The following is a 27,080-nucleotide window of genomic DNA, read 5'->3' on the forward strand; positions in this document are numbered from 1 at the left end:
ATTTGTAAATATGAAATAAAATCTTATCCAAAGGTCAGGTAGACACTAAGGATTAAAATATAGTCCTACATAAATGAATAACAATCAAAAGGAAATTTCAAAAAGGTTCAGTTTTGAAATGGCTGCTTAGTTTGGCTCCGCCCACAGAAACTCGTCTGTCCTCTCTTACGTCCGCAGATAAGATGTAAATACAGCCGGTCTGCTAAAGTTTAACTCATTCGTTTCGAACGATCCAACATTGAGTGAACTCAAAATGTCAGGTAGAGGAAAGGGAGGCAAAGGACTCGGTAAAGGAGGCGCTAAGCGTCACCGTAAAGTTCTCCGTGATAATATCCAGGGAATCACCAAACCCGCCATCCGCCGTCTGGCTCGCCGCGGTGGAGTAAAGCGTATCTCCGGTCTGATCTACGAGGAGACCCGCGGTGTGCTGAAGGTGTTCCTGGAGAACGTGATCCGTGATGCCGTCACCTACACCGAGCACGCCAAGAGGAAGACGGTGACTGCCATGGATGTGGTGTACGCTCTGAAGAGACAGGGTCGCACCCTTTACGGCTTCGGAGGTTAAACCTGTTCAGGCAAAACTAAAACACAACGGCTCTTTTAAGAGCCACACACAAGGCTTCTAGAGAAATATTTCCTGATGGGACTTATATTTATCGTTCGTTAGACCTAAATCCCTGTTTCTGGTCATACAATTAAAATCTAAAGTTTAAAATAAGTTTTAATTACCAAAGTTACTTAAACATTTGCAAGTTACTGTTTTATGTTATTAGTCCGTGTAGGCGTATTACACTTGATTTTTAGACCTATCTGACCCTGTGCGTTGTGATGACTTAGTCTCATTGCTGAATAACAACTCATTACACATGGCTTTATTTGACTGCTACTGTGTGTAGTATAATAAATGTCAAACACACCAGAAACACTGAAGGACAATGGATCTTTAAAGAGCTTCACACTTAAGACACCGAACTGTTGTCCTAATTTATCTTGTAATACATGTTTAAGATTAAACTCATTAGTATTAATGTCATGTAAGTAACACAAGATGGTTGTGCATATATTAACATGAAGTGAAATGAATGAAGAAACAACTTAAACAAATGTGCTAAATATAGACCTAATAGTTAATAACAAACAAGGACTGTATAGTTTAGTGCAACACGTTGAGTGAACGTGCAATGTGTAGGGATCCAGGATGTGTGTTAATGTAACGTGTAAAGAGTGTCAGTGAGCAAGGGAGTTCTTCAAAAAATGAAATCGATAGTCAATGTGATTATTAGGTTAGTGATGCCTCAAAAACTATCGAGTAAATGTCCTGGGCTTCTTTACTGTTCTGTTGATTACTTTATATTAGCCTAAACAAATTTGGTAAATCTGAATGTTCTGATAATGTACATTTATTTTTCCCAGTGGGGAAACTGAAGTCGTTATCTCTCTCTTCAAAGCCACCAGACTCCTTTGACAAAAACATTTTACCTTGCAGAACGAGGGAGTTGCTGCTCTACCGCTGCCTCCATCTGTTAGTTAGTTAGTTAGTTAGTTAGTTAGTTAGTTAGTTAGTGCTATTGTGTGACTGGTGTTTTAAACGGACAGTTGGGTTTTACTCAAGTCCCACAATGACACAAACTAACTAACCAATGAGCAACTCCGGTGTTCCGAGATGGTAAATGACTGTTTTTTTTTTTGTTTTTTTTCAAAGGAACAACATTGTTCAATCCCAGGCTCATCCAGCCACATGTCAAAGTGTCCCTGAGCAAGACGCTGACACTTAAGAATAAAATGTAGTGTTAAATTTGCTTAGATGACAGCAACCTCTAGGGTTTAAACCATGGGCGATTCTAGGCTCAGCCCCTAATGAGAATCTGACATGGATACAGTGCCTTGCATAAAGGTTAACCCCCCCACCCCTGCTAAATCAGTAATTTCACTGGATAACAATGAATATATGTATTTATTATAACAGAGGATAAATGCAAAATATTGAACATATGAAAAAACGATGAACGCTCCTTTATGGTATACGAGAATCAAATGAAATGATAATGAGACCTTGACTGGGTTACAGGTGCATAGCATTGACGACAGTGACACAGGATATTAAACCTGTTTCTTTGAAACTGTAATTGTTTGCCCTCTGTCACTAACAGACAAGTTCGCAAACTCTAACTTCAAGCTATAAAATTGATTTAAAAAAATAATTTGTTTTTTATTATTATAATTTTTAGGGGCCCTGAGATGAAATTTAGGGGGTCTAAAATTGCCACTGGTTTATACTCAGATGTGTAATGTACATACAGTGCAATTTATAATATCCTAGTTTATCTAAATTCACCCTGGCATTTAAAAATTAGGCTAAGTTTTGCCGCCTGTGATTGTTTAGGTTCCCAAACTTATTCACGTCAAGGACCCCTAGACTAATAGGCTACCTATGGAAGAAATTATAGGGAAAATACAAAATACAGAGATAAAATATAACAATAAATCATGTCAGCACTAAAACTATTCATTCTGTTAGTTGCAAGTTTTACATTGAGACTTGTTTCTTTGGACTTTAACATTTTTTTTTATTTCTTGTATTTGTTTATTCCATTAACCGCTTAAAGTCTGACCGAAACAAGCACTCTGTTTAGGGATACAGGAGGCCAGGCTAGTGTAAATGGAAACGTTTATATTTTTATGTGTGTTTGTGTTTACATAATTGTGTCTAACCCTTGAACGTGCTTTAACAAAAAACAAACTACAAAGGCAAATTACAGAATAAGAAACGGAACAATAACAATATGGTGGAATAATTAGTGAACATCCGGTTTAATCTGTCACGCTTTATTTTGAAACGCTGTGCAGTTTAAAAGGAGTCCTGTTGTGAATTCAGCAACTTGACTGATCTCTTCTCTGATTGGACGATCATGCTTACGCTCACTCGGGCCAATCACAAAGCAGCTACGTAGATATAAGGCCGGTTTAGGCAACGGCGTTGTACTTTGTCTCGTATTCGAAGATACAAGAAACACGAAAAATGTCTGGAAGGGGAAAAACCGGAGGAAAAGCCAGAGCGAAGGCAAAGACCCGCTCTTCTCGTGCCGGGCTCCAGTTCCCAGTCGGCCGTGTTCACAGGCTGCTCCGCAAAGGAAACTACGCTCAGCGTGTGGGAGCCGGCGCCCCCGTCTATCTGGCGGCTGTGCTGGAGTACCTGACCGCTGAGATCCTGGAGCTGGCTGGAAACGCTGCCCGCGACAACAAGAAGACCCGTATCATCCCCCGTCACCTGCAGCTGGCTGTTCGCAACGACGAGGAGCTCAACAAGCTGCTGGGTGGAGTGACCATCGCTCAGGGTGGAGTGCTGCCCAACATCCAGGCCGTCCTGCTGCCCAAGAAGACCGAGAAGCCCGCCAAGAAGTAAATACCCGGAACTGGCTTCAACTACACCAACAACGGCTCTTTTAAGAGCCACAAACATCCAACTAAAGACCAGTCTTTTTAGGCCTGCTATCATGAATGTAATTCGCGCCCATTTAACATTCCGTATATTATTGTGGATTACTTTAAATACAATGATTAACTACAGATCTACAAAATTGTTTTTATTAATCCATTTGTACGCATAGCACATTTTTGCAACATTTAAGCGGTTAACGGTAATGCATGAAATCCAACGGGATGCTTTTGCACAGGCAGTTATCATAGCAAACCTAGTCATGAAACTAATGCAAACGTAGCCCACTGCATATGCCCGAGTGGTTTTTCTGCCATTACATATAAAAGTATTGTCTTATAGTCAGCGTTTATAGAGCCTCTCGGTAGCATTCCCACTTGTATAACCGGTGGACACATTAATACATTTAGGTCTATTTAGTTGCCTTCATGAAGCCTCAGCGGAAAAGCAATACACATCTACATAGTGTAACAATAAACCAAGTTATTGTTAGGGTTAGTGTCTGCAGTACATAGACAATAACTATATAAGTTTATCATATACAATATGACGTATACCACTGTCGTTTCAGGACTGTTGCTCCGTTAGTGTTTGTATGTGGCTCTTAAAAGAGCCGTTGTGTGACTGTAGGTTGGTCTGTGTTGGGTTTAAGCCCTCTCTCCGCGGATGCGGCGGGCCAGCTGGATGTCTTTGGGCATGATGGTGACCCTCTTGGCGTGGATGGCGCACAGGTTGGTGTCCTCGAACAGACCGACCAGGTAAGCCTCACTGGCCTCCTGCAGAGCCATGACGGCGGAGCTCTGGAAGCGCAGGTCGGTCTTGAAGTCCTGAGCGATTTCTCTGACCAGGCGCTGGAAGGGCAGCTTGCGGATCAGCAGCTCGGTGGATTTCTGGTAGCGACGGATCTCTCTCAGAGCCACGGTACCGGGCCTGTAACGGTGAGGTTTCTTCACGCCGCCGGTGGCCGGGGCGCTCTTACGGGCAGCCTTGGTGGCCAGCTGCTTCCTGGGGGCTTTGCCTCCGGTAGATTTACGAGCGGTCTGCTTGGTTCTTGCCATTTTAGTTGTCTTCTCTGTGGTCACAGCTCAAGAATGAATACTGCTCGGAGTGAACAACGGCTTTATAAAGGAACTGCCGGAGCCAGGGCAGCGCTGATTGGTCCAGACCGGGAAACACGCGGGTTGTAGCTGAGTAACTATTGGACAAAGTAAAACTCACACAGCAGCTCGATAACGGCTGCTGTCGCATCAATGTTAGAAATATAAGGGTTGAAACAGTAGGCTAAAGCTTAGGTTATGTCAATATTTTTACGTAATTACTTTCATCTGTGGTTTATTTTTCCTGCTGTTTGTCGTGATTGAATTTAACACTTGATTCTGATTTCTTGAAGAAAAATGAATTCTCGCACATTTTACTAAGCATTACAAGTCACTTTCAGGTTTAAATTTAGAGAAATCTGTAGAAGATATTGAAATGAAAATGTGCAATAAAATGATACATTGTCAAGGATTACTTGACAATGTATCATTTTATTGCACATTTTCATATGTAATCTGGGATGATTATAGTTAATTTCTTTGTAATCTGACTACGTTATGCAGATTACATTTAACCCATCCCTGTTTACAACAATATGTCAGAACACAAGTTGTCTAGGTGGACGTTGAAAACGGTTGTTAATAAAATAGTTATTCAAAACAAGTCAAAAACACACCTGGTTACTTACACCGTTACATAGTTTATCCACACTATGGACGTTATAGTACAGAATTAATTAGTGTAGAGGTAGCGTTATTCACTTTTGTGTTAGCGCCATCCTGTGGTGTTCAGAGGACAAAGCACTGAAGGACTAGTGTTGGAAATTATATTCAGATTGTTCTTGTTCTTTGAAAATTTAGCACATCAATTTAACTGCAAACAAATTAAACTTCACCAGCATATTTCATGTAGATCAACGTGTTTTGATATAATAAATAGAAAAACAAAACAATGAAAACAGACATGATAATGTTGTAGGAAAACAGCTCTTTGGTGAATGTGTGGTGGCTCTTAAAAGAGCCTTTTGGAGCACTGAGTGCAGATTAAAGAGCCACTTTACTTCTTGGTCTTCTTCGCTGCAGCTTTCTTTGCCGGAGCTTTCTTCAAAGGGGTCTTCTTCTTGGCGACCTTTTTCGGGGCAGCCTTCTTTGGAGTAGATTTGACTGCTGGCTTTTTGGCAGCTTTCTTCACAGGAGACTTCTTGGCTGCTGGTTTCTTGGCTGCTGGTTTCTTAACGGCGGTTTTCTTAGCTGCCGTCTTCTTTACTGCTGTTTTCTTAGCCGCTGTTTTCTTCTGCGGGGACTTGGCAGCGGGTTTCTTCACTTTAACGGGAGCTTTCTTGGCCGTTTTGGCGGCTTTAGGCTGAGCCTTGGGGAGCTTGAAGGATCCGGAAGCCCCAATCCCTTTATTCTGGACCAGCTTTCCGTCGGTCACCAGCTTCTTCACCGCGGTGTTGATGCGTTTGTTGGCCTTCTCCAGGTCGATACCTTTGGTGGCCAACGTCTTTTTGATAGCCGGAAGCGAGGTGCCTTTACGGTCCTTGGACTCAGTCACGGCGTCAAGGATAAGCTTCGGGAGGGAGGGTCCGTCACTCTTTGCCCGGGGAGCTGCCTTCTTCTTGGGAGCTTTGGCCGGGGCTTTCGCCGCGGGAGCTGCTGGAGCTTCTTCTGCCATGTCTGTCTTTCTCTGTCGCGTTAACAGTCTGCTGTTCACTCTCAGGCAGGAGGCGGGACTTATAAAGCTCATGAGAACCGTGGAGAGTCAATCCACAGCCGCTCCGCTGCCCTGCTGAAAATGTGGCGACACTTTGTGTTTTCTCTTTCACAATTTGGGGATAAAATTCATAGAAGAGAAACGTTTTAAAGCACAATAGTTGCTGTAGCGGTGAGCAAACCTTCTCCCCTTCACACTGAGCTCATGTTTGACGACGAGGACTCGTTTATTTGATTCCAGGAGGTTTCAAACCTCTCGGATACACAGTCATTTTGGACTACTCGCAGCGAGTTTTCCTCACATTTTGTCTTTAAAAATATCTAAAAGTAATGTGAATTAAATGTGACTGTGGTGTTCAAGTAAGCAGATACGTGTGAGGATAGAATACAATAGAAATCACTGCATTAATGTGTTTTATTTAGTTTAAATTGGGGGAGTTTTCAGTGGTGGTAAACACACTGGGTGCTGGGTGTGAATCTGGCGGTTACCTGACACAGGTTTATCCGCTGGAATTGATCCTTGATGGATTTGACATGATGGGCCTCCAAACACAGGTTCATATTTCCAAATTCTGCTGTCCACAAACCTGACTCTGTGTCTGCAACCTGCTTCAGTTTGCCTCAAAATCGTTCTGTAACATGATCTGATCAGGTCACAATTATTTATAATATAGACTCATTTTGAGTCATTTTGTCGGTTAAAAAAAATGCAAGGGAATGTGGGATGCAAATATGTTCTTGTAAAATGTGACACTTAACATGAAAGCTGTAGGTCATGGAAGCCACTTTCCGCCAATGTGATGAAAAAAAACTCTTAACCCTTGTCCTCTGTTTTGCCTGTTCTTAAAGCATCAAGTATAAATTATCACCCAATTATGTGTTACATCTTCTTAGCCAACTTCATACCAAATAATTACCACTAGTTTAACGCTTATTTATATAGTCAATAAACCTCATTCATATTAAATTATACCTAATTTTCAATTAAAAAACCCCAGAAATTATTTTGACTAATACTTAAGATCAGAGAAACATATGTTGATAGATAATCACAGCCTGTTTTGTGCATGGAACCATCTGAGTTATTTTTGGGCAATTTGGTTGAAAGAAACCCATATTTTTTACATAGAATATTTGAAAACGGGTCAAATGTGACCCAAGGACAACATGAGGGTTAAGTCTTTATAACTAGAAACCTAGAAGCCTTTGTATCTCAAAATAATAGGTCTACGGTCTACTTTTTCAAAATAACAGGTTAGTGTAGGTCATTATTTTAAGTTATTATTTTGAGAAGGTTTCTCATAATGACTTAAACAGCTTCCTTTGGTTTCATCACATTGGCGTGAATGGGCTTGAGTTTGTTATTTGTTGCAAGTCTTCAATTTCTTTTCCACCTCTGTTTTTATGTGTGAGCGATTACATAGTGTATACAATCCATGACCAAAATAGTCATACATTGTCATGGTGTTACTTATGGATGGAATTATAGTAAAAATAAATTATTCCCCTTTTTCTGGGGATTTCCTGGGAACCCCTCAAGGACCCCGGTCTCCACTTTGGGAACTACAGTTATAGTAGTAACTCCAGCTTTGAGACAAATGTAGTGCAGTAAAAAGCACAATCATTTCTAAGTAGCCTACAGTGCTTGAACACATAAACTATCTGATTAAAAGCATGAAACAACAGCACAAAAAACTATTACTACTAATTACCATTATGTTTCTTCTCATGAAGGCCTAACTGGAAGACTATGAAAATACTTCTAAAGACAACAAAATCTTAAAGTCAGTGACATTATGACAAAGACTGGGGATCTTGCAGGTTCACAATTTGCAAGACTCCTACTGGATTTGTTTGGGGAAAGTTGACCATGCTGCTCATGGGAAGAAATTAACAAGAAACGAGCGGAAATAGAAGCACTCTTTGGCCACAGCTGTCCTTGTGTGTGCAGTGGTTTATTCTTTGTCGTGAAGACTAAAATTCAATCTATTTACAATTACTGTCCATGAAGGCATAACGAGTTAAAGAAACTGCAGGAATCCCAAATAAATAGAGGTTCAAAGCACCCAAATTATTTTAAATGGACAAAGGCGCTTCCAAAATATTGTTTTAAAGATAGATACTTTATTTAAATTCTAGGTCCCAGTAGCTTACATTGACATACATCACAATAGGATGATAACAAAGCAAATCCACATGAATAGCATGGACAATAAAATAAAAAAAACTAAAAATAAAAAATCCACATGAAATATAAATGGCCTACTCTGAATGCAGATGCAACAAATATGTTTTTAGGAGCATAGACCTTGGAGAATTAAATGCCGTTAAGCTTAATAAATTCCGCACACTGGTCACAGCTATAGAGTAAAAACAAAATAGTAACCTTTAAAGTCTACAAGGAGTGATAGTTCATTATCGTAAAAAAGTGGTATGCTACATTTGTGGAGATTACCAGGGGCTTTTATTGTACACGTCAAGGCAACTTTAATGTTACTAGACATCAGTGGCGGCTGGTGAAAAATATTCTCGGTGGGGCTGTGCCATACTTTTTTGTATCTGTAACCATTGCAATACAATTTAACACAAACTGCAGGACAGCAGTGCTCAGTGAAATAGTCAGTAATTATTTAATGCTAATATTAAAAAGTTGAGGCATTCTTACACAAAAACATAAACATCATATTGCACAAATACAAGACTTTCATTTGCATTTAAACTGAACTTGTAAACAATTGACTATTTCTACACATAACATCTTTTGGAAAGGCTGTTGACTGTTACACCAGTTACCCCTTGTGGGAGAGGGTACAGCTGTGCTGTTGAGCGCATGAAATGGTGCCATTGGTAGTAAATAGGCAACGCAACAGGCATGCTGTCAGAACAGAGTGGAAAGTGGACAATAACATGAAATGAGATATATATATATATATATATATGAGAGAGAGAGAGAAAGAGATTATAGGAAATCTTACACTGTATAAAGGATGTATAACATAGAAATGGATATAAAGTGGCTGAACTCAAACCTTTGACTGGAAGAATAGCATACAGTATTTTATGATCAAAACTAAATGTAACTAATTGTTAATGTGCTCCAGAACTGCAACAATTAATTGATACAAAACAACATATATACAGTAATATTAGCAAACACACTATTAAGACTTTCTAGAGTACCATATACAACTGGATGATTTTTTTTATGCTAAGGTCAACTATATACAAAGAAACATGTGGTCAGTGCTGCTGTGTGTGTGTGTGTGTGTGTGTGTGTGTGTCATCTTATTTGTACAGGAATTTTGCCCGTCTGTCCTTCTGACCTGGAAACACGTTAGGAGGTCATCCTTGTGCTCATACACAGTGTTTACAGCGCGACTGTGGAAGTTCCACCTTGTTGTCTGGGGAGTCTATGCGCAACCACTTGGTCAAGCACGGTGGTTCGCTTGGGAGACCTGGAGAAGAAAGCAGAACATCCTGCAAGGAGCAGTGTGACAGTGACGGCGCCGGTAGCGGACTCGTGTGTCTTCATGTTGAAGTCCCGCAGAGCTCTGATGATCTCTGCATTTTGTCTGTGGAGCCTCCAAACCTCACCTCTTCACCGCCGTGAACAGCACTGCTCAGCAGTTTTTCCCACTCATTTCTCCTCTAAAATTATTTAAATCGCATCACAGTTTCATTTAAAGCCGTTTTCCAGCTGGCCCACATGTTTGTTCAGGGACTTGATGTTAAAACAACCATCTGCTGTTGATGAGTTTGTAATAAACTGAAGTTATTCTGGTGGCAGCAAACACACTGAAGATGGCCGAGTTTAGCCAGACGTCTTATCAGAGCTGCTCGCTGTGAACAGCTCCTCTGCTGATGAATACATTAAATATAAAATAGTTAGTAGTTCTTCTGATCACACGGACAAAAATGGAGTATATCCACATCTCTTTTTTAGTCAATTTACAGTATAATCACCATCAGCCCAAAACCCATTAAAATAAAGGAGGATTTCTCCTTAGTCATATACTATACATATACTACTGCTACTCACTTATCCAGGGAGACTACACCACTGGTTACAGTTATACTGTTTTAATGATACCATTCCTGAAAATTGGAAAACTACATTAAGTTATTCTATGTATGCTGCTGAGGTTGAAAGTAAGACTGACTGAAATTTAGATTTGGACTTCCTTTAAATTAAAATAAAATAAATTAAATAAACAGTGTGTAAACTTAGTTTGGGGTACAACCAGGGAAGTAACAAAAAGAGAAATCATGTATAAAAGTAAAGAATATGGGGGGTTAGGGGCAGTAGATATGAGTTTAAAATTATATATAGCTTTTGTTAAAAACGTGTCAGCAGCAATCTCGAGGAATGCTCTCTGGGTTGGTGAGCGCTCCAAGTGGAGAAAACGGAGAGGGAGAGCCAGACAAGGTCCAGAATACAACCTGATTTATGGTGATTTTATTTATGAATATGAAAATCTTAAAATTGACTGGAATGGCCTCCCGAGTAAAATTAATTAAAAAAAAATTAATGATTATAAATATGGTGGGTATATAAATTATAAATATTTAACGCACAACGAAGGAACTCAGTTCCTGAAATTTTTAAAAAATAAGAACCTCTCTGAGAGCATTCGAGACATGAGATGGCTGATGTCTGTAAATAGACTCGCTGTTAGAGCTGTTGTTTCTTGGAGTTGTTATGTAAAAACAAAAACATGTCCCATGATTAATTGCCAAGAAGATGAGACACAGCAGCATCTATTGATGGACTGCTATAGAGCTAAAGAGGTCTGGGATAAATTAGGAGTGTATGGTGTAAATATTCATCTTTCATATAAGTCTGTGATGTACTGTTTTGTTGACGAACCTCTACCAGAGAAACACAAGGAACTGTTAAAAATAATCATATGTATTGTATGCATGAAGTTGTGGAAAACAAGATGCTGTATGATTATACAACAGACTGTCATAAACAGTGAAGATGTGTGTAAACAAGTGCTCGCTGAGATCAGGCCAAGAAAAACTATGGATAGAAAACAGCTCCTTCCTTGGGACATTTTGAACCTGTGAACAGCACTTTATAAAAAGACTATATGCACTTTATAAAAAAAAAGGACTCCATGCACTTTATAAATATCTCTATGCACTTTACACTTAAGCTTGGTTTGCACATTTTGTTTTATTAGTTATATTTTTGTAATTCTTGTATGGTTTATATTTATGTCATGTAGTCTACTGTATGTTTAAATGTATAAATTGTAATTTGTAAAAACTTAAAGCTCTTTTTAAATAAAAGAGGTTGCAAATATGATTTTATCATAGTTTACACATTACTGGGTGCATTCCATATTTCAAACACAAATATTGACATACTGATGTTTCTATCATTTGTTTTTAATTTATTTCTTCATTTTATTTATTTTTTGTGGTATAAGGGGGGGCGGTGCCCTAGCGCCCTCTATTGGCCAGCCACCACTGCTAGACGTACAGAGGAATTGGAAATGAGTTTCCCCTGACCCACAGTGAAAAAAAGGTTAGGTTTAACAAGCGTATAGACTAATGTATACAATAAATTCATATACGCACAAATTCCATACAATGCAAACGGACGTTAAGAACAAAGCATAGCAAACTAGTATAAAAAAAAACGATACTTTCCATCCAAATACATGACTGAATGAAACTGCTCTCCAAGAAGAAGTGGGTGGCTCTTAAAAGAGCCGTTGGTTTAGTTCAGTAGATTACAGCAGCGGGATGGTTTACTTGGAGCTGGTGTACTTGGTGACAGCCTTGGTGCCCTCAGACACGGCGTGCTTTGCCAGCTCCCCGGGCAGCAGCAGCCTCACGGCGGTCTGGATCTCCCTGGAAGTGATGGTGGAGCGCTTGTTGTAGTGAGCCAGACGGGAAGCCTCACCGGCGATGCGCTCAAAGATGTCGCTCACAAACGAGTTCATGATGCCCATGGCCTTGGAAGAAATGCCGGTGTCGGGGTGGACCTGTTTCAGCACCTTGTACACGTAGATGGCATAGCTCTCCTTCCTGCTCTTTCGCCTCTTCTTGCCGCCCTTGGCTGCGGTCTTAGTCACGGCTTTCTTGGAGCCCTTCTTGGGCGCTTTCACGGTGGCTTCTGCCGGCATCTTTGCTTCGGATTGGCGCTCCTTAAAGATATAACAAACTCTTCTTCCGTACGCGTCCTTTATCTGCACGTGATGCAAATGAGACTGCGCTGTTTCTCACACAGGATTGGTTGAGCTTTGTGACTGAGACTGAGCATGCGCCAACACAAAGTAATCATCCCAGATCCGTTAGGAGACATTGAACGGCTCTGAACCGTCCTTACCGTAACTTGAAAAAATAAATGATGAAAAAATAAATGATGTTTACAGTTTTTCTCAATTGCTAAAACACTAAAACCCATTGGCTGAACAAAGTTCTCAGTTGCCTGAACTCATTTAGCTAACCCTGCATTCTGTTGTCAATACCTTAAACCATTTCACATGGTAGGCTAAAACACAATTTGCAGATGTCACTTAGACTTTTCAGCAAATCACTAAACACATTCTCATTCTCAAAACACATTCTGCACTCTAAAATGCAATTTTGAGCTACTATGACAGAACATGTTTTTGTTCATCTAAAGACAATGACGGAAAAATATGAAATTTGTTTTGAAATTAAAAATGTAGGCCTACTTCTCCCTGAGAACTATATGTTATGAACAATGTGTTTTCTATTTGTTGCTGTATTGTTTACTGACTGCTTGATAGTGTATATCATTTTGATCACTTTGTTTATGATTTGAGAGCAGTGTTTGATTACCAAACCACTATTTGTATAGTATATCCTAACAAGCCTTTAATGACTAGACCTCTATTTTATTTCTTGATGTGTGTTCTTGTTTACTTTCTCATGGTGTATAAGGTATTTCATTTAATTATTTGAAGTTTGTATGCTTTTGTATGTTTGTCAAATGTCTATTTTCTATATTTACTCTTTTTGTAAGCCTACTGACGCACGCATAATGTTTTATGAATAGCCCCGGATCTCTTGCTCTCTCTTCTCTCTTTTTTTTTTTTCTTTAACAAAAATAAGTAGCCTATAATAGAATAAAAAGCCCCAGAATGGCACATGCAAATTAAGAAGAAAAGTAGTAGTACACAATACAACTACAGCTCAAAGTGCTGTGATAAGTGTTTTATAGAGGACAATAACAGACTTTCCATCATGGGGGATTTTGATGTCGGCCTACGCAATAACTGTAAAGTTTTATTGGGTTCTCAAATAATCCAACAAGTTTAACAAATGTGTCTGGGTTTTGTTTTTTTGGTACAAATTTGTGGATTTATCTATACTATGTTGTTTATATCAGGAAGTGTTTAACAGTCAGTGAAAAACTGAATACATCCTAAACATAAGTAAAAGAGCTGCAGTCTGTTTTAATGAAAAACCAGTTTGATATAAAACAGTGACCATATTGACAGCAAAATGTAATTTGAATTCATGTTGTTTCAATACATGGGTTTTTATTAAAGGACACATCGTGGTAGGTCTAAAAATCACATTCCTTATTCATTTAAAAAAACACATCTAACTGCATTGACAACTGTGTTACTGTCAGACAATTCAGATTCAAATTCGTTTAAGTATTAATTAAATAAAAATACCAATATAGCCATAAGGTTCCAACCACGTGGTTGCTGAATTGGCAATAAATTACATAGAGTTTTGATATTTCAAAAACGCGTACAAACGCAGAATTTATGACATATGGAAAGGTGTCTTCAGATGAAGTGTGTGGCTCTTAAAAGAGCCGTTGTGTTGTAGTTTTTCCTGATCAGGTTTAACCTCCGAAGCCGTACAGAGTGCGGCCCTGCCTCTTCAGAGCGTACACCACATCCATGGCGGTCACCGTCTTCCTCTTGGCGTGCTCGGTGTAGGTGACGGCATCACGGATCACGTTCTCCAGGAACACCTTCAGCACACCGCGGGTCTCCTCGTAGATCAGACCGGAGATACGCTTCACTCCACCGCGGCGAGCCAGACGGCGGATGGCGGGTTTGGTGATGCCCTGGATGTTATCACGGAGAACTTTACGGTGACGCTTAGCGCCTCCTTTACCAAGTCCTTTGCCTCCCTTTCCTCTTCCGGACATTCTGAGTTCAGTCGATGTTGGATCGTTAGAAACGAATAAGTTCAACTTCACCAGACCGGCTGTATTTACATCTTATCTGCGGACGTAAGAGAGGACAGATGGCGCCAACTTCGGTGGGCGAAGCCAAACCCAGCAGCCCTTCCCACATTATTTTTCAAAACTTAACGTTTTTCTTTCCTTTTGATGATTATGTATCCATGTATTTGTTTTATCCTTCGTGTCTCCCTGCCTCTATAGTAGTTTTATACTTCTGAGGTTCAGAGTGAAGGTTTACAGCCTCATATTCCTGACCTTTGTTTAACATTTATTATAATAATAATAAGTCCTTTCTTTTCAAGGAATGAGTGGGCCTAAATTATGATAACTCATGGCTAACAAATAAGTTTCTTTGTGAAACATCTCCTTCCTGTCAGGTCATCTTTCTCTGTAAATAAAGTCCTGATAAAAACAGTTTGATTTGTTTCAGGTATTTTCTAAAATCAGGCTTTATTGTTCTTGACTTTAGTTCACAGCTACCTGACTTTTTCAGTCTAGTTTCAGGATAAAGACTTTACATCACCCTTAGAATACAATCAGTTTAAAAATGTGTTATTGTTTTACATAATCACACAGAGGTTCATAATGTAATGTGTTACATTGTTGAACACAAGATGGCAGCAGGAGATAACATCATGGTTAGCTGGGAGGGAATCATTACCAAATGTAAGAAATCACAGAGAGGTACTCTAACTATATATGATGGAGACTGATCAGAAACATCAGGGGAACAGATTTGAAATGATAAAAACATAATAGCCTATATACTGAACAGTTAGAGTCAGAAGCTCACATAAGGAACATATAGGTCAATGGAAGATTTATTTGTAAAAAAAAAAAAAAAAAAAAAAGTAAATTGCTGTAAGTAGAAATGTCTGACTGAAACTGTATGTCTATCTATCTATCTGAGCAGTTTAACCCATTTTTGTCACTAAGTATATCTCATCCATCATGTTATCCTTTTGTGTGTGCTGATTGCACATTTACACGTCATCAGTCCCAGTCAGATTCAAGCTGTACCAACACTTCCATCTTTGTAGCACAACGTTATCATCTCTAAAGGACAATATTTCCCATCTCTGTAGCCGCAACGTTTCCATCTCTATAGCACAGCAAGGGCATCATTTAATTTCGCAGCCCCCACAAACTATTCACAGCAAGATAGCTTATCTAACGACTTGAACCAACAAGAGTTGTTGGGTCCATCAAAGGAGGACTCTTTCTTTAATGGTTTCAGGGGTGCCTGTTCAGTCTGTTTTTCTTCAAGCATGCTGTTATTGTGTCTCAGAGATTTAGAAGTTGTGTGCAAATAACATGTGTTGTTCTACATCCAGAATTTGACTTACTGGAAAAGAGCCAAGAGATGAAAGTAAATGTAGATGACACTATCATATTAGAAAACAGTGAACTATATAGGATGTACATTATAATAATTATCAGGCGAGGCCATGGCTTTGAAAGGCCTCACTAAAAATTGCCAAAAGACTAAACTCTTCACATGATTATCAGGGTTGCTTTGAGTTGAGTTTGTGAAGAAAAATAAAAGGCTGCTTCATATCCGTCTGCTTCGTTAAAACTATACAAAAAGAATGCAGTGCACCGAGGAATATAATGTTGCTGAACAAAAGGAGGTTTCTTTTCAAGGGTGCAACAAATGTCGTCCTAATGTGCAGTTTGACTGGGTTGTTGTACCAAGGCCAATACCATATGATGAAAGCCTCGATGCAGCGTTACTATGGATCCCACTACAGTCCAACACATTAGGACGATATTCATAAGAACACAGTTTAATAACAAGAAGACAGAAGTATAGGTTAAAGTTGAATTTATAGTTTCTTCACATGTTCAGTTGAGCGTGTGATGATGTCACAAATGGATCCCCATAATAACCAAGAGGGAAAATAACATAAATTATGAAAGAACTGCCAAAATGATTAGGTCATATTGAGCTGAAAGGAAAAATGCCTTAGTTCATTTTAGCTCTGTAGAATCTGAGCTGCTGTATTGATCTGAGGTTTTAAAGGAAGTCCAAATCTAAATTTCAGTCAGTCTTACTTTCAACCTCAGCAGCATACATATAATAACTTAATGTAGTTTTCCAATATTCAGGAATGGTATTATTAAAACAGTATAACTAGTGGTGTAGTCTCCCTGGAGAAGTGAGTAGCAGTAGCCGTAGGCCTATAGTAGGCTATATGACTAAGGAGAAATCCTCCTTTATTTTAATGGGTTTTGGGCTGATGGTGATTATACTGTAAATTGACAAAAAAAGAGATGTGGATATACTCCATTTTTGTCCGTGTGATCAGAAGAACTACTACCTATTTTATATTTAACATATTCCTCAGCAGAGAAGCTGTTCACAGCGAGCAGCTCTGATAGGAAGTCTGGCTAAACTCGGTCATCTTCAGTGTGTTTGCTGCCATCAGAATAACTTCAGTTTATTACAAACTCATCAACAGCAGATGGTTGTTTTAACATCAAGTCCCTGAACAAACATGTGGGCCAGCAGGAAAACGGCTTTAAATGAAACTGTGATGCGATTTAAATCATTTTAGAGGAGAAATGAGTGGGAAAAACTGCTGAGCAGTGCTGTTCACGGCGGTGAAGAGGTGAGGTTTGGAGGCTCCACAGACAAAATGCAGAGATCATCAGAGCTCTGCGGGACTTCAACATGAAGACACACGTGTCCGCTATCGGCCCCGTCACTGTCAGACTGCAGCATTTCTCCCACATTTAGTTTGGAGGCTTTTATCAGTGAAGAGAAAACATAAAGTGGCATCCAGACTGCATGGAGGAGACACCGACCGGGATGGGCTGAGTCTCCACGGTTCTCATGGTGTGTTTAAGGGCACCGCCCTGCTCTGTACTTTTCATCAGTCTAGTGACAGTCAGACTCTCTGTGTTACCGTGAGTAGGAACAGAACCTTGAGTAGAAAATGGCAGAAGTAGCTCCAGCCGCCTCCCCGGCCAAGAAGAAGGTTTCCAAACCGAGAAGGCCGGCCCCAGCGTCAGCGAGCTCATCGTTCAAACTGTGGCCGCTTCCAAGGAGCGGAGCGGCGTGTCTGCGGCCGCCCTCAAGAAGGCTCTGGCCGCTGGAGGCTACGATGTGGACAAGAACAAGGCCCGCGTCAAGACCGCCATCAAGAGCCTGGTGGCGAAGGGGACTCTGGTCCAGACCAAGGGGACCGGGGCCTCCGGATCCTTCAAGATGAACAAGAAGGCTGTTGACACCAAGGCTAAGAAGCCGGTCAAGAAAGCCCCTCCTAAAGCCAAGAAGCCCAAAGCAGTGGCAGCTAAGAAGCCAGCAGCCGCTAGCAAGTCCCCGAAGAAGGCCAAGAAACCTGCAGCGGTTAAGAAAGCAGCCAAGAGCCCAAAGAAGGCCACAAAGAGCCCCAAAAAGGCGACCAAGAGCCCAAAGAAAGTGGTCAAAAAGACCCCTGCAGCCAAGAAAGCCCCCGCGAAGAAGGCTGCCAAGCCCAAAGTGAAGAAGGCAGCACCCAAGAAGAAGTGAGCTGTAGTCTCATCAACAGACGGCTCTTTTAAGAGCCACCACATCATCCTTAAAGAGCAGTCCTTTTTAATCTTGTTCTGTCATTAACAACACACTTAATTATATCAGGAGTAAACACAATGGTTATAATTTATTAAATCTTTACAAGAAACCTGGCCTACTTAAAGGAGACAGTTGTTTACCCTTTAAAACCAGCAACCTCCTAAATGTCTTTTTTTTTTTATATATATATATAGTTAGATATATAGATAGATATATAGATATATATCACAGTTGCTTCAAAATCTCACAAAGTGAAAGTTGTCTGGTTTCACACATGACTGTAAAGAATATTGTAACCAGTAAGGAAAACAAATCTTAATTTAAAAAAAAGAGCTTAAACTTAATTTTATATCAAAACAAGAACACTTTTTCGCTTTTATCCAATGTATTTGTACAATTTTGATAATCCAATAAGAACTTGCTCTTAGGGGAATTACTAGGATTGTTGGGTCTTTGTAAAGTATAGTGTGGTCTAGACCAAAGAAGTGTCTTGATTTGATACTATATAAAAAATTGAACATACATATTGCTACAAATTTAAGATCAATTGTTATTAAAAAAAAAAAAAAAAAAAGGGTACAGGATTATTTCTTTTTTGATAATTCAAGACAAGGTCGTGTAGATTCGCGGTCAAATTTTAATCAAATTAAACTGGCATCTATATTTAAGTGAAGGTGTCTCAATACTTACGGATATCCTAATTTATTCACGTTTGAAGAAGAGTAGTTCTTTAAAAGAGAAAAATAGTGCTTAAGTCATAATCTCATTTACATTTCTTCCCCTTTTACATTACGGTTGGATAATTTCATTCTCATATAGAGCTCTTATTTATCTCATCCTGCTTAAGTGCATGTCCTTATGCTGACCTGTTCACATTTATTTTACAATTCATCCTCTGTTACTACAAATAGCCTCAACATTCATTAAACATTACTTAAATTACTTTAGTGTTAAACATTGATAGCTTTCCGAGGATAACAGGAAGACCTCTTCAGATGAAGTGGGTGGCTCTTAAAAGAGCCGTTGTGTTGTTGGTCTCCGAGCAAATTTACTTGGAGCTGGTGTACTTGGTGACGGCCTTGGTGCCCTCAGACACGGCGTGCTTGGCCAGCTCCCCGGGCAGCAGCAGCCTAACGGCGGTCTGGATCTCCCTGGAAGTGATGGTGGAGCGTTTGTTGTAGTGAGCCAGGCGGGAGGCCTCACCGGCGATGCGCTCAAAGATGTCGCTCACAAACGAGTTCATGATGCCCATAGCCTTGGAAGAGATGCCGGTGTCTGGGTGGACCTGTTTCAGCACCTTGTACACGTAGATGGCGTAGCTCTCCTTCCTGGTCTTTCTCTTCTTCTTGCCGGTCTTGCTGACGGCCTTAGAGACGGCTTTCTTGGAGCCCTTCTTGGGCGCTTTGACGGTCCGTGTACTTGGTGGCCAACGGATTTTCGTTTTGAAAGGAAAAAAACAAAAACGAAAAACGGCCAGTTTCCCAATTACCATTAGTAAATAGGAAAACAAAAAACGGATTATTATTCGTTTTTTGTTTTGATATTAAAAAACGGAAAACGAAAAACAATCTCGTTATCCGATTGTCTTTGATGTATTTGTAGATGGAACTCGGAAATTAAAATACGTGTGTATAAGTCGTATTCCTTAATTTTGCATTGGTATTTTTTTCGTGACCCGGAAGTTACTCCCGCCACGCCAAGACCCGCCCTTCAATAGCATTTATTGGCCAGTACCGCCTGTAAGATCCATTCTGTGGATGCGCATAATTACGTAGTAGAAAACTAACAATGTCCCTGTGCGATTTGTAACTGTCGGTACACGATCCGTTCTGCCTGCACGATCGACTGTATATAAGTAACATGTGTCAACACTTTACGACCAAACATTACAACTTTTTTATTAAATCTTTTTTTATTAAATCTTTATTATACAATAGTCATAGCTACAAACATTCGAAACTTGTCACTGATCCAAAACCGTGTAGCGACATCGTTGTTGTGTTGTTTACGTTAATGTTTTTACCTAATACTTCGTCTTGACTAATAACCATAGACTGTCTATTATTAATGCGATGAAGTGTAAACGTACATAAGTGTCCTTTTGAAGATGGGATGACAGCTCTCCCAGCCACCACTGCTGTATACCACTATAGTAGCTACATGCTAACGGCAGTAAACACTATAGTAGCTACATGCTAACGGTCATCTTAGCTGGCAATGTTGTTAAATTCTCCCCAATTCCGGGTCACATTCCTGCTGAAACATGTCCGATTGTGTAGTGTTTGGTCTGCGATTTTTGACGTTAGAAAGTGCTGCTTCGTTCCACTACAATCTAACGTTAGCATACTCATAGCTAACTATTGTAGCTGCATGCTAACGCGACATAGCGGAGCATATATAGCTAGCTATGTACGTATATAGCAGGACTTTGTACCGTAAAAAATCACCAATAAAGGCTTCTAAACCAAATACTAAACAAATACAAATACAGTAAAGTGACCGGAATTAGGGGTGAAATGTCCAGCATTGAGCTACATAATAGTTTGCTAGGAGTATGCTGGTCTCTCACAGAGATCTCATTTGTAGCCCTGTTTTTACCTGATACTTTCATAAAAGTACAAACACATGAAGTGAGAGGTATACACATGCTTAAACTTTATTTAAAACATGGTTAACCTGAAGCAGGACGGAGTCATGACTTATAACACCAAAGCAAGGCTTCTAGCTCAGGCTAGCTAGCGTTAGCAAATTACCTTCAAAGTTGTAAAGAAATGACGAAACGTAAAATTTGAAGCCTTTATTTAATTTGCTACATGGTGTTGTACTGGATGGCCGGACGACCTCCGTATATCATTAACAGATACTTTAGGCAACTCCAGCAAACACCTTGTAAACTTCATCTTTGCCATCATAACGGTCTACTGTCACTGTCTAATGTTTTCTTCCGGTAACCGGGAATGTCCAAACATCCTTATGCCAATGCGTGCATAGAGCTGTGAAGTTTGCCGGTGTTCGCGCAAGCGTAGAACTGATCAGGCAGTGCACAGAATGGATTTTACAGGCGGTACAGATCGGGTACTGACAAAGGAATAAGATTTATACACACATTTTAATTTCCGAGTTCCATCTACAAATACATCAAAGAAAATCGGATAACGAGATTGTTTTTCGTTTTCCGTTTTTTAATATCAAAACAAAAAACGAATAATGGGTTGTTTTCCGTTTTTTGTTTTCCTATTTACTAATGGTAATTGGGAAACTGGCCATTTTTCGTTTTTGTTTTTGTTTTTGTTTTTTTCCTTTCAAAACGAAAATCCGTTGGCCACCAAGTACACGAACCTTTGACGCTGGGTTCTGGCATGATTAGTTCTGAGAGTTTTACTAATCGAATGTAGTGACGCACTACCGAATGTTCAATTTGTATCCACTCGATGCAAATATGACTGTGCTGTTGCTCGCACAGGATTGGTTGTCTTCTGAGCGCGAGACTGAGCATGCGCTGAACAAGTTGCCGTTCCTGTGAGCAGATTTATTTACTCAAAGGATCAAAGAAAAGTGATGTGTCTTGTGATTGACTGCATAAAGAGAAAGTGCTCATAAGAAATATCACTATAGCATTAGTCTCGCTTTGCTAACCATTAACACGGTTGTAAACTATACAGGATAGATCATTTTCTAAAAAGCATTTGACTACTATTATTGTTTGTTAATAACTTTAATAAAACATAGGCTAACAGTGATGATGAGTTACTCTGTTTAAAAACCTGTTGAACATAATTGTATTACAAACTGTTTTATAGACAGTTGTGCTAACTGATGAAAATTAAGTCTACAACAGCAAAAAGTGAAATATCAAGACATGGTTGATTTTAGGATATAAAGATGAAAATTAGCAGCACCATTACACACCCTGCCATGACTTTCATGGATAGGCCTAATAAACAAAAATGCCTGTCCAGATAAATCGGTTATCAGTAATTGTATTCTGAAATCTTATGGGAACTAAACTAAAAGTCCAGTGGACACTCCTGTGAGCATCAAGCCACTGTTAGTTGAGATCTGGTTTTGAGGGATAATTTAAACTAATTTAGACTTTGTTTGGCTATTGTTGCAATGAACAGTGATGAAACTCGGCCCCCAACACTCTGTTGCGTTTACAGTGTAATGTGTGAAACCAGTGAATATAATTGTTCGTATTAGATGTTGTTATCCTTTATTTTATGACTTACCAAAAATATTTCAATAAATCAACCTCACATTAAAACAAATGATTCATTGACCAACAAGTTAAGGACGTTTTCTTGAGCTATATGGTAATTGTGGATTATATTTGTGAAAACTTCAATAGCCTAAACAAATGGAGTAAAATCAACAATATTTGCCTGAGATAAAGGAGTAAAAACCGTTATTCAATTCATTGCTCATTTAAGTATTCAAGTGGTATTCTTAACAATAGACTTTCAAAATGGGAACAGCATTGTAGGGTGTTAAAGGCCTAGCCTACTCATTTAGTTATGGTATACAACTATCCATGGTGATATTTCATTGCAGACCTAATGACGTTAACCTTTGTAGATGTTTAAAACAATAAAACATGTTTCTTTCAGCGACACGAGAAACACCTCTTTATCAGGAAAGTGTGTGGCTCTTAAAAGAGCCTTTTTTGGGTCTGGTTTCCAGCAGTCAGCGAGTCTCCAGTTTTACTTCTTGGCGGGCTTCTCGGTCTTCTTGGGCAGCAGGACGGCCTGGATGTTGGGCAGCACTCCGCCCTGAGCGATGGTCACTCCGCCCAGCAGCTTGTTGAGCTCCTCGTCGTTGCGGACAGCCAGCTGCAGGTGACGGGGGATGATACGGGTCTTCTTGTTGTCGCGGGCAGCGTTTCCAGCCAGCTCCAGGATCTCAGCGGTCAGATACTCCAGCACAGCCGCCAGATAGACGGGGGCGCCGGCTCCCACACGCTGAGCGTAGTTTCCTTTGCGGAGCAGTCTGTGAACACGGCCGACTGGGAACTGGAGCCCGGCACGGGAGGAGCGGGTCTTTGCCTTAGCTCTGGCTTTTCCTCCGGTTTTTCCTCGACCACTCATTTTCAGATACTCTCTACAGTCACGACTCAGAGAAATGTTTTACCAACAGCTGAAACCCTCCCTTTTATGTCCGCGGAGCGCGGGAGCCGGTCATTTCCAGCCAGACCAACCAGAAAAGAGGTTTCCAGCAGAGCAGCAGAGGGCGGCCCGCTCTCACATTTTGGCGGACTTTTTAAAAGGATTGTCCGCCAATAAGCGACGGAGATTCGGGCGGTGGGTCGCTCCTTGAGGCGGTGCTAAACTCCAGCCCTCACCAATCAGGAGCCGCCGCCGAGCCGGAGGTCTTAAGCTGCGACACCATATCGTACATCCGGTTCCACACTTTAAGAGCCGCGTGTCTTTTCATTACAATTTACATTTCTCCTGATCGCAGAAAGAAAAAGCTATGGCAAGAACCAAGCAGACCGCTCGTAAATCCACCGGAGGCAAAGCCCCCAGGAAGCAGCTGGCCACCAAGGCTGCTCGTAAGAGCGCCCCGGCTACCGGCGGCGTGAAGAAACCTCACCGTTACAGGCCCGGTACCGTGGCTCTGAGAGAGATCCGTCGCTACCAGAAATCCACCGAGCTGCTGATTCGCAAGCTGCCCTTCCAGCGTCTGGTGAGAGAAATCGCTCAGGACTTCAAGACTGACCTGCGCTTCCAGAGCTCCGCCGTCATGGCTCTGCAGGAGGCTAGCGAGGCTTACCTGGTCGGTCTGTTCGAGGACACCAATCTGTGCGCCATCCACGCCAAGAGGGTCACCATCATGCCCAAAGACATCCAGCTGGCCCGTCGCATCCGCGGAGAGAGGGCTTAAACTGTCTGCTGCTTGCTACACACCACAAAGGCTCTTTTAAGAGCCACCTCACTCCAAACTGAAGGGCTCATTCCTTTGTCAACACATTTTCACATTCAACAACAGATCAATACTAGCCTACAGTAAATGCTGTTCTCTCTACACCGTAAATAATCCGTAAATTACACTACGTCTCCAGACAACAGATCAATAGTATATCACAAACTGCTTTCCTCAAATCCTAAACAATCGTACAAATGAAAGCTTCTGTTACAGTTTAATACAATATTGGTTACTAAGCAGTTGAGAACAGGATGGAAAGACTACTTTTTCCCCCTAGAATGGAAGAGTTGAAATTTGATTAAAAATGTTGAACTCAATTGTAAGCATTAGTAAGCAAAGTACTGACAAACAGTTGCAGTAGTTAGCTAAAAATAATGGATAAACAAACTTTCATCTAAACTGCCAAGTAGTATTGCTGACCAAGCAACCTAAACATTGACAGCTCAGTTGTATCAAAAATTAACAATATCCATTTTCATATAGGCCAAGTTAATAGTATTGTGTGTATGGGTGTTTTTAATAATAATAAAAAAAGTTATGAGGTGGTGGAAATGACAATGAATGGACGTCCATCTAGAAAAACAAGACATTTATTTGAAACCTTCTGAAGCAGACAATTCCATTTAACAAATTAGTCTCATTAATGATTAGTCTGTTTGGTTCCATAACCAGATGAACAGTTACAGTCTTACTGTAAACAATTTTAACCACAAATAGTCACATGAAAAATGTAAGTTATGCATAAATTGTGATTGTAAAATTGTAACATTCTAATTGGTTAGATGAACACTGTTTTGGATTTTGGAATACTTAAAAAAACACCTAAACTTTAGTCATGTCAATGCATTGTAACATGAACTATAAAGCATCTTGAGCATGCACACGCTGTGTGTGAGTGAGTTTGGTATTGTAAAATTCTAATCGGTCTCTTAGATGAACACCGTTCTGAAGAAAACATTTAAAAGACACCTTAAATTATATCATATCAATTATCATATAACATGAACTGTAAAGCATCTTGAACACAAGGGCTGTGCGTGCATGAGAGAGAGAGAGAGAGAGAGAGAGAGAGAGAGAGAGAGAGAGAGAGAGAGAGAGAGAGAGAGAGAGAGAGAGAGAGAGAAGTAAGCATGGAGGTTTGTCCAGAGGGCATTTATGGTGACTAGACGGTATGTGTGTGAGCGATAATGTGTGTGAGAGAGAGACAGTTTATGAGAGAGGGAGTGTGTGTGTGTGTGTGTGTGTGTGTGTGTGTGTGAGAGAGAGAGAGAGAGTGAGAGAGAGAGAGGGTGGCAATGTGATTCAAGGCCAAATCTTGCAGATTTCTTTCCATACTTCTCTTCTTCTCTAACGTCTTAATCTCCTTGTGCCGTTTTGTCACTGGTACTAGTGTTGACGAACTGACCGAAGAGCCGGTTAATTAACCCGACTCGTGTCACTGAACCGGGAGAATCGAGTGCCATACGTCAATGTACCGACTCACTCCTGTTTTTTTACCTTATTCGTGCCGTTGTGTGTAGCTGGTATTCTTCTGCTACTGTGTGTAGTAATCTAGCTCATTAGCGCCTCCACTGGAGTGGTGGTGGTAGAATCAATCAGGAAATGAGCTACCTAGACCGCGCTCCTGGCTACTGAACAAGACCGAATGTAACCGTGCAACCGGCTGCTCGAGTCAAGCGGTGTCTTGGTTCTCGGCAAGTTTGAGTTATTAACCAAGCCTTGTTTCTGGTGCATCTTAGATGATTGTGTTCATGGCAATTCACACATTATCGATGGGGAAGTACATCACATACAAATACACGTCATGTTATCTTAGTAGTTATGTTAAGTTAAATGTTAGAGAAGTGAATGTTGTTACATGGTAGGTAGGCTGTCACGAGGAGACCGCACACCAGGCTACTGAACGAGACCGTAAGGACTGTAACCGAGGGTACTGCATGAGTCTATAGTCAAAGGTTCTCGGCAAGTTTGAGTTATCAACCGATCCCAGAAGCCTTTATTTCTCGTGCATCTTAGATGTTTGTGTACATAGAAATTCATAGGCTACATTATCGATGGATATCACATACAAATACATGTCATGTTATCTTAGTAGTTATGTTAAGTTAAATGTTAGAAGTGAATGTTGCTACATGGTAGTTAGACTGTCACGAGGTGACCGCACACCAGGCTACCGAATGTAACCGTGGCCAGTGCGAGAGTCTAGTGCCGGTCAGTATGAGTGTGTAAATAGTATATCAAGACTGATTGTAACCACAACCGCTGGAGTCTAATGTAATCAAGCGGTGTCTTGGTTCCTGACGGGGAACATCTCCATCACACACCACTGCACACCACTGACCGATAAGACCCTCATGCAAGTCCAAAATTGGTTGCAGACCTCCATCTTGGGATGTGACAGGAAGTGTACTGGTTGTGGGGGTAGCTTCATCCCATGGCTGAAACCTGACCGTTTCTGGTGTGAAACAGCTGCAATCGTTGGGTGCAGAGCAAAAACAACTAAGAATCCTCCATGACATCTGGCTTGGAGAATGAGAGGTAATCTGCAAGGAGATAAAAAACAGTCTGTCAGAGCATTCAATTAGTCATAACTTGTGTTAAGAAACAACAGCAAGACCATAAAATGTATAAAGAAACAACAGCGATACCATACCTGATGAATTTTCATCGTGCCACGAGTTGTCTGTAATTCAGATGGAACGTGAACATCCATTGCCTCAACGGCATCTGGCTCAATATAGAACAGCTCGGTGGCAGACTTTTGCTCCTCAAGCAGTACTCGTGCATCTGGAATGTCCCTCCCTCTTGCAATAAGATCATCCGCAATTCTCTTCACCGCCGCTCCAATCCCATCAACTGGGCCTTTGCCGTGGTCAGCCTCTAAGAAATTCCAGGTCACCCTTTTCCAACCCATTTGGTAAGGAACATTAGTGAGAAAGAAGTTTGTTTTTGAGCGGTATTGCGTCGTTGGTCCGTCACTGACCACATGAAATGTGGTGGCAGTGGGATGTTGTTCTCTCAATTAATTTAGCACTTGGGTTAGATGTGCCCATATCGCTGAGGGATCGTGGCGAAAAGAAGAGCTGATTGAGCATAATATAAACTTTATTTCAGACCCAGGGGGATCCATATCACAATAAAAAAAAACACACAGAGTATAACATAAAACACAAAAACTTCCACAAAGTTCATTGTCTGACATACAGACATGTTCGCCAGTGGTTCCAC

The 27,080-nt window shown here is 40.6% G+C and overlaps 9 protein-coding genes and 1 pseudogene across 10 annotated transcripts; 4 read left to right on the forward strand and 6 right to left on the reverse strand.

The window, feature by feature from the left end:
- Nucleotides 1-243: 243 nt before the first annotated feature.
- On the forward strand, nt 244-605 carry LOC116050281 (histone H4). The gene has a single exon (XM_031300261.2). It carries the CDS (start codon nt 254-256, stop codon nt 563-565), a length of 312 nt encoding a protein of 103 aa, XP_031156121.1. The 5' UTR covers nt 244-253; the 3' UTR covers nt 566-605.
- A 2,242-nt stretch (nt 606-2,847) lies between these two features.
- LOC116050270 (histone H2A-like) lies at nt 2,848-3,647 on the forward strand. The gene has a single exon (XM_031300249.2). The coding sequence runs from the start codon at nt 3,020-3,022 to the stop codon at nt 3,401-3,403; it is 384 nt and encodes a 127-aa protein (XP_031156109.1). The 5' UTR covers nt 2,848-3,019; the 3' UTR covers nt 3,404-3,647.
- Nucleotides 3,648-3,877: 230 nt separating this feature from the next.
- On the reverse strand, nt 3,878-4,712 carry LOC116050266 (histone H3). Its single transcript, XM_031300246.2, has one exon. It carries the CDS (start codon nt 4,492-4,494, stop codon nt 4,084-4,086), a length of 411 nt encoding a protein of 136 aa, XP_031156106.1. The 5' UTR covers nt 4,495-4,712; the 3' UTR covers nt 3,878-4,083.
- A 681-nt stretch (nt 4,713-5,393) lies between these two features.
- LOC116050261 (histone H1-like) lies at nt 5,394-6,330 on the reverse strand. The gene has a single exon (XM_031300241.1). The coding sequence runs from the start codon at nt 6,218-6,220 to the stop codon at nt 5,531-5,533; it is 690 nt and encodes a 229-aa protein (XP_031156101.1). The 5' UTR covers nt 6,221-6,330; the 3' UTR covers nt 5,394-5,530.
- A 5,496-nt stretch (nt 6,331-11,826) lies between these two features.
- Nucleotides 11,827-12,344, reverse strand: LOC116050275 (histone H2B-like). The gene has a single exon (XM_031300255.2). It carries the CDS (start codon nt 12,321-12,323, stop codon nt 11,946-11,948), a length of 378 nt encoding a protein of 125 aa, XP_031156115.1. The 5' UTR covers nt 12,324-12,344; the 3' UTR covers nt 11,827-11,945.
- LOC116050265 (histone H2B 1/2-like) lies at nt 11,906-21,621 on the reverse strand. Of its 2 annotated transcripts, XM_031300245.2 has the most exons (3): nt 21,270-21,618; nt 18,979-19,331; nt 11,906-11,945 (listed from the first exon to the last, which is right to left on the reverse strand). In XM_031300245.2, the coding sequence occupies exons 1-2, from the start codon at nt 21,424-21,426 to the stop codon at nt 18,979-18,981; spliced, it is 510 nt and encodes a 169-aa protein (XP_031156105.1). In that variant the 5' UTR covers nt 21,427-21,618; the 3' UTR covers nt 11,906-11,945. The 2 variants fall into 2 exon arrangements, with proteins under 2 accessions (XP_031156105.1, XP_031156104.1); XM_031300244.2 differs by lacking the exon at nt 11,906-11,945 and having other exon boundaries at nt 18,935-19,331; nt 21,270-21,621.
- On the reverse strand, nt 13,958-14,375 carry LOC116050279 (histone H4). The gene has a single exon (XM_031300259.2). The coding sequence runs from the start codon at nt 14,336-14,338 to the stop codon at nt 14,027-14,029; it is 312 nt and encodes a 103-aa protein (XP_031156119.1). The 5' UTR covers nt 14,339-14,375; the 3' UTR covers nt 13,958-14,026.
- LOC116050264 lies at nt 17,314-17,891 on the forward strand (annotated as a pseudogene).
- Nucleotides 21,622-22,545: 924 nt separating the features above from the next.
- On the reverse strand, nt 22,546-23,176 carry LOC116050272 (histone H2A-like). The gene has a single exon (XM_031300252.2). It carries the CDS (start codon nt 23,012-23,014, stop codon nt 22,631-22,633), a length of 384 nt encoding a protein of 127 aa, XP_031156112.1. The 5' UTR covers nt 23,015-23,176; the 3' UTR covers nt 22,546-22,630.
- A 160-nt stretch (nt 23,177-23,336) lies between these two features.
- On the forward strand, nt 23,337-23,858 carry LOC116050269 (histone H3). The gene has a single exon (XM_031300248.1). The coding sequence runs from the start codon at nt 23,400-23,402 to the stop codon at nt 23,808-23,810; it is 411 nt and encodes a 136-aa protein (XP_031156108.1). The 5' UTR covers nt 23,337-23,399; the 3' UTR covers nt 23,811-23,858.
- Nucleotides 23,859-27,080: the final 3,222 nt, after the last annotated feature.

Source organism: Sander lucioperca, chromosome 6 (genome assembly GCF_008315115.2).
Source record: "Sander lucioperca isolate FBNREF2018 chromosome 6, SLUC_FBN_1.2, whole genome shotgun sequence".
Lineage (NCBI taxonomy): Eukaryota > Metazoa > Chordata > Actinopteri > Perciformes > Percidae > Sander > Sander lucioperca.

Excerpts from the sequence above, each read along its gene's own strand:
- LOC116050266 (XM_031300246.2), bottom strand. The coding sequence starts at position 4,494 with ATGGCAAGAACCAAGCAGACCGCTCGTAAATCTACCGGAGGCAAAGCC.
- LOC116050272 (XM_031300252.2), bottom strand. The coding sequence starts at position 23,014 with ATGAGTGGTCGAGGAAAAACCGGAGGAAAAGCCAGAGCTAAGGCAAAG.
- LOC116050270 (XM_031300249.2), top strand. The coding sequence starts at position 3,020 with ATGTCTGGAAGGGGAAAAACCGGAGGAAAAGCCAGAGCGAAGGCAAAG.
- LOC116050279 (XM_031300259.2), bottom strand. The coding sequence starts at position 14,338 with ATGTCCGGAAGAGGAAAGGGAGGCAAAGGACTTGGTAAAGGAGGCGCT.
- LOC116050265 (XM_031300245.2), bottom strand. The coding sequence starts at position 21,426 with ATGCTCAGTCTCGCGCTCAGAAGACAACCAATCCTGTGCGAGCAACAG. Across the intron at positions 19,332-21,269 it reads GCCAGAACCCAGCGTCAAAG|CGCCCAAGAAGGGCTCCAAG; the intron begins GTTCGTGTACTT and ends GGACCGTCAAAG.
- LOC116050269 (XM_031300248.1), top strand. The coding sequence starts at position 23,400 with ATGGCAAGAACCAAGCAGACCGCTCGTAAATCCACCGGAGGCAAAGCC.
- LOC116050281 (XM_031300261.2), top strand. The coding sequence starts at position 254 with ATGTCAGGTAGAGGAAAGGGAGGCAAAGGACTCGGTAAAGGAGGCGCT.
- LOC116050261 (XM_031300241.1), bottom strand. The coding sequence starts at position 6,220 with ATGAGCTTTATAAGTCCCGCCTCCTGCCTGAGAGTGAACAGCAGACTG.
- LOC116050275 (XM_031300255.2), bottom strand. The coding sequence starts at position 12,323 with ATGCCGGCAGAAGCCACCGTGAAAGCGCCCAAGAAGGGCTCCAAGAAA.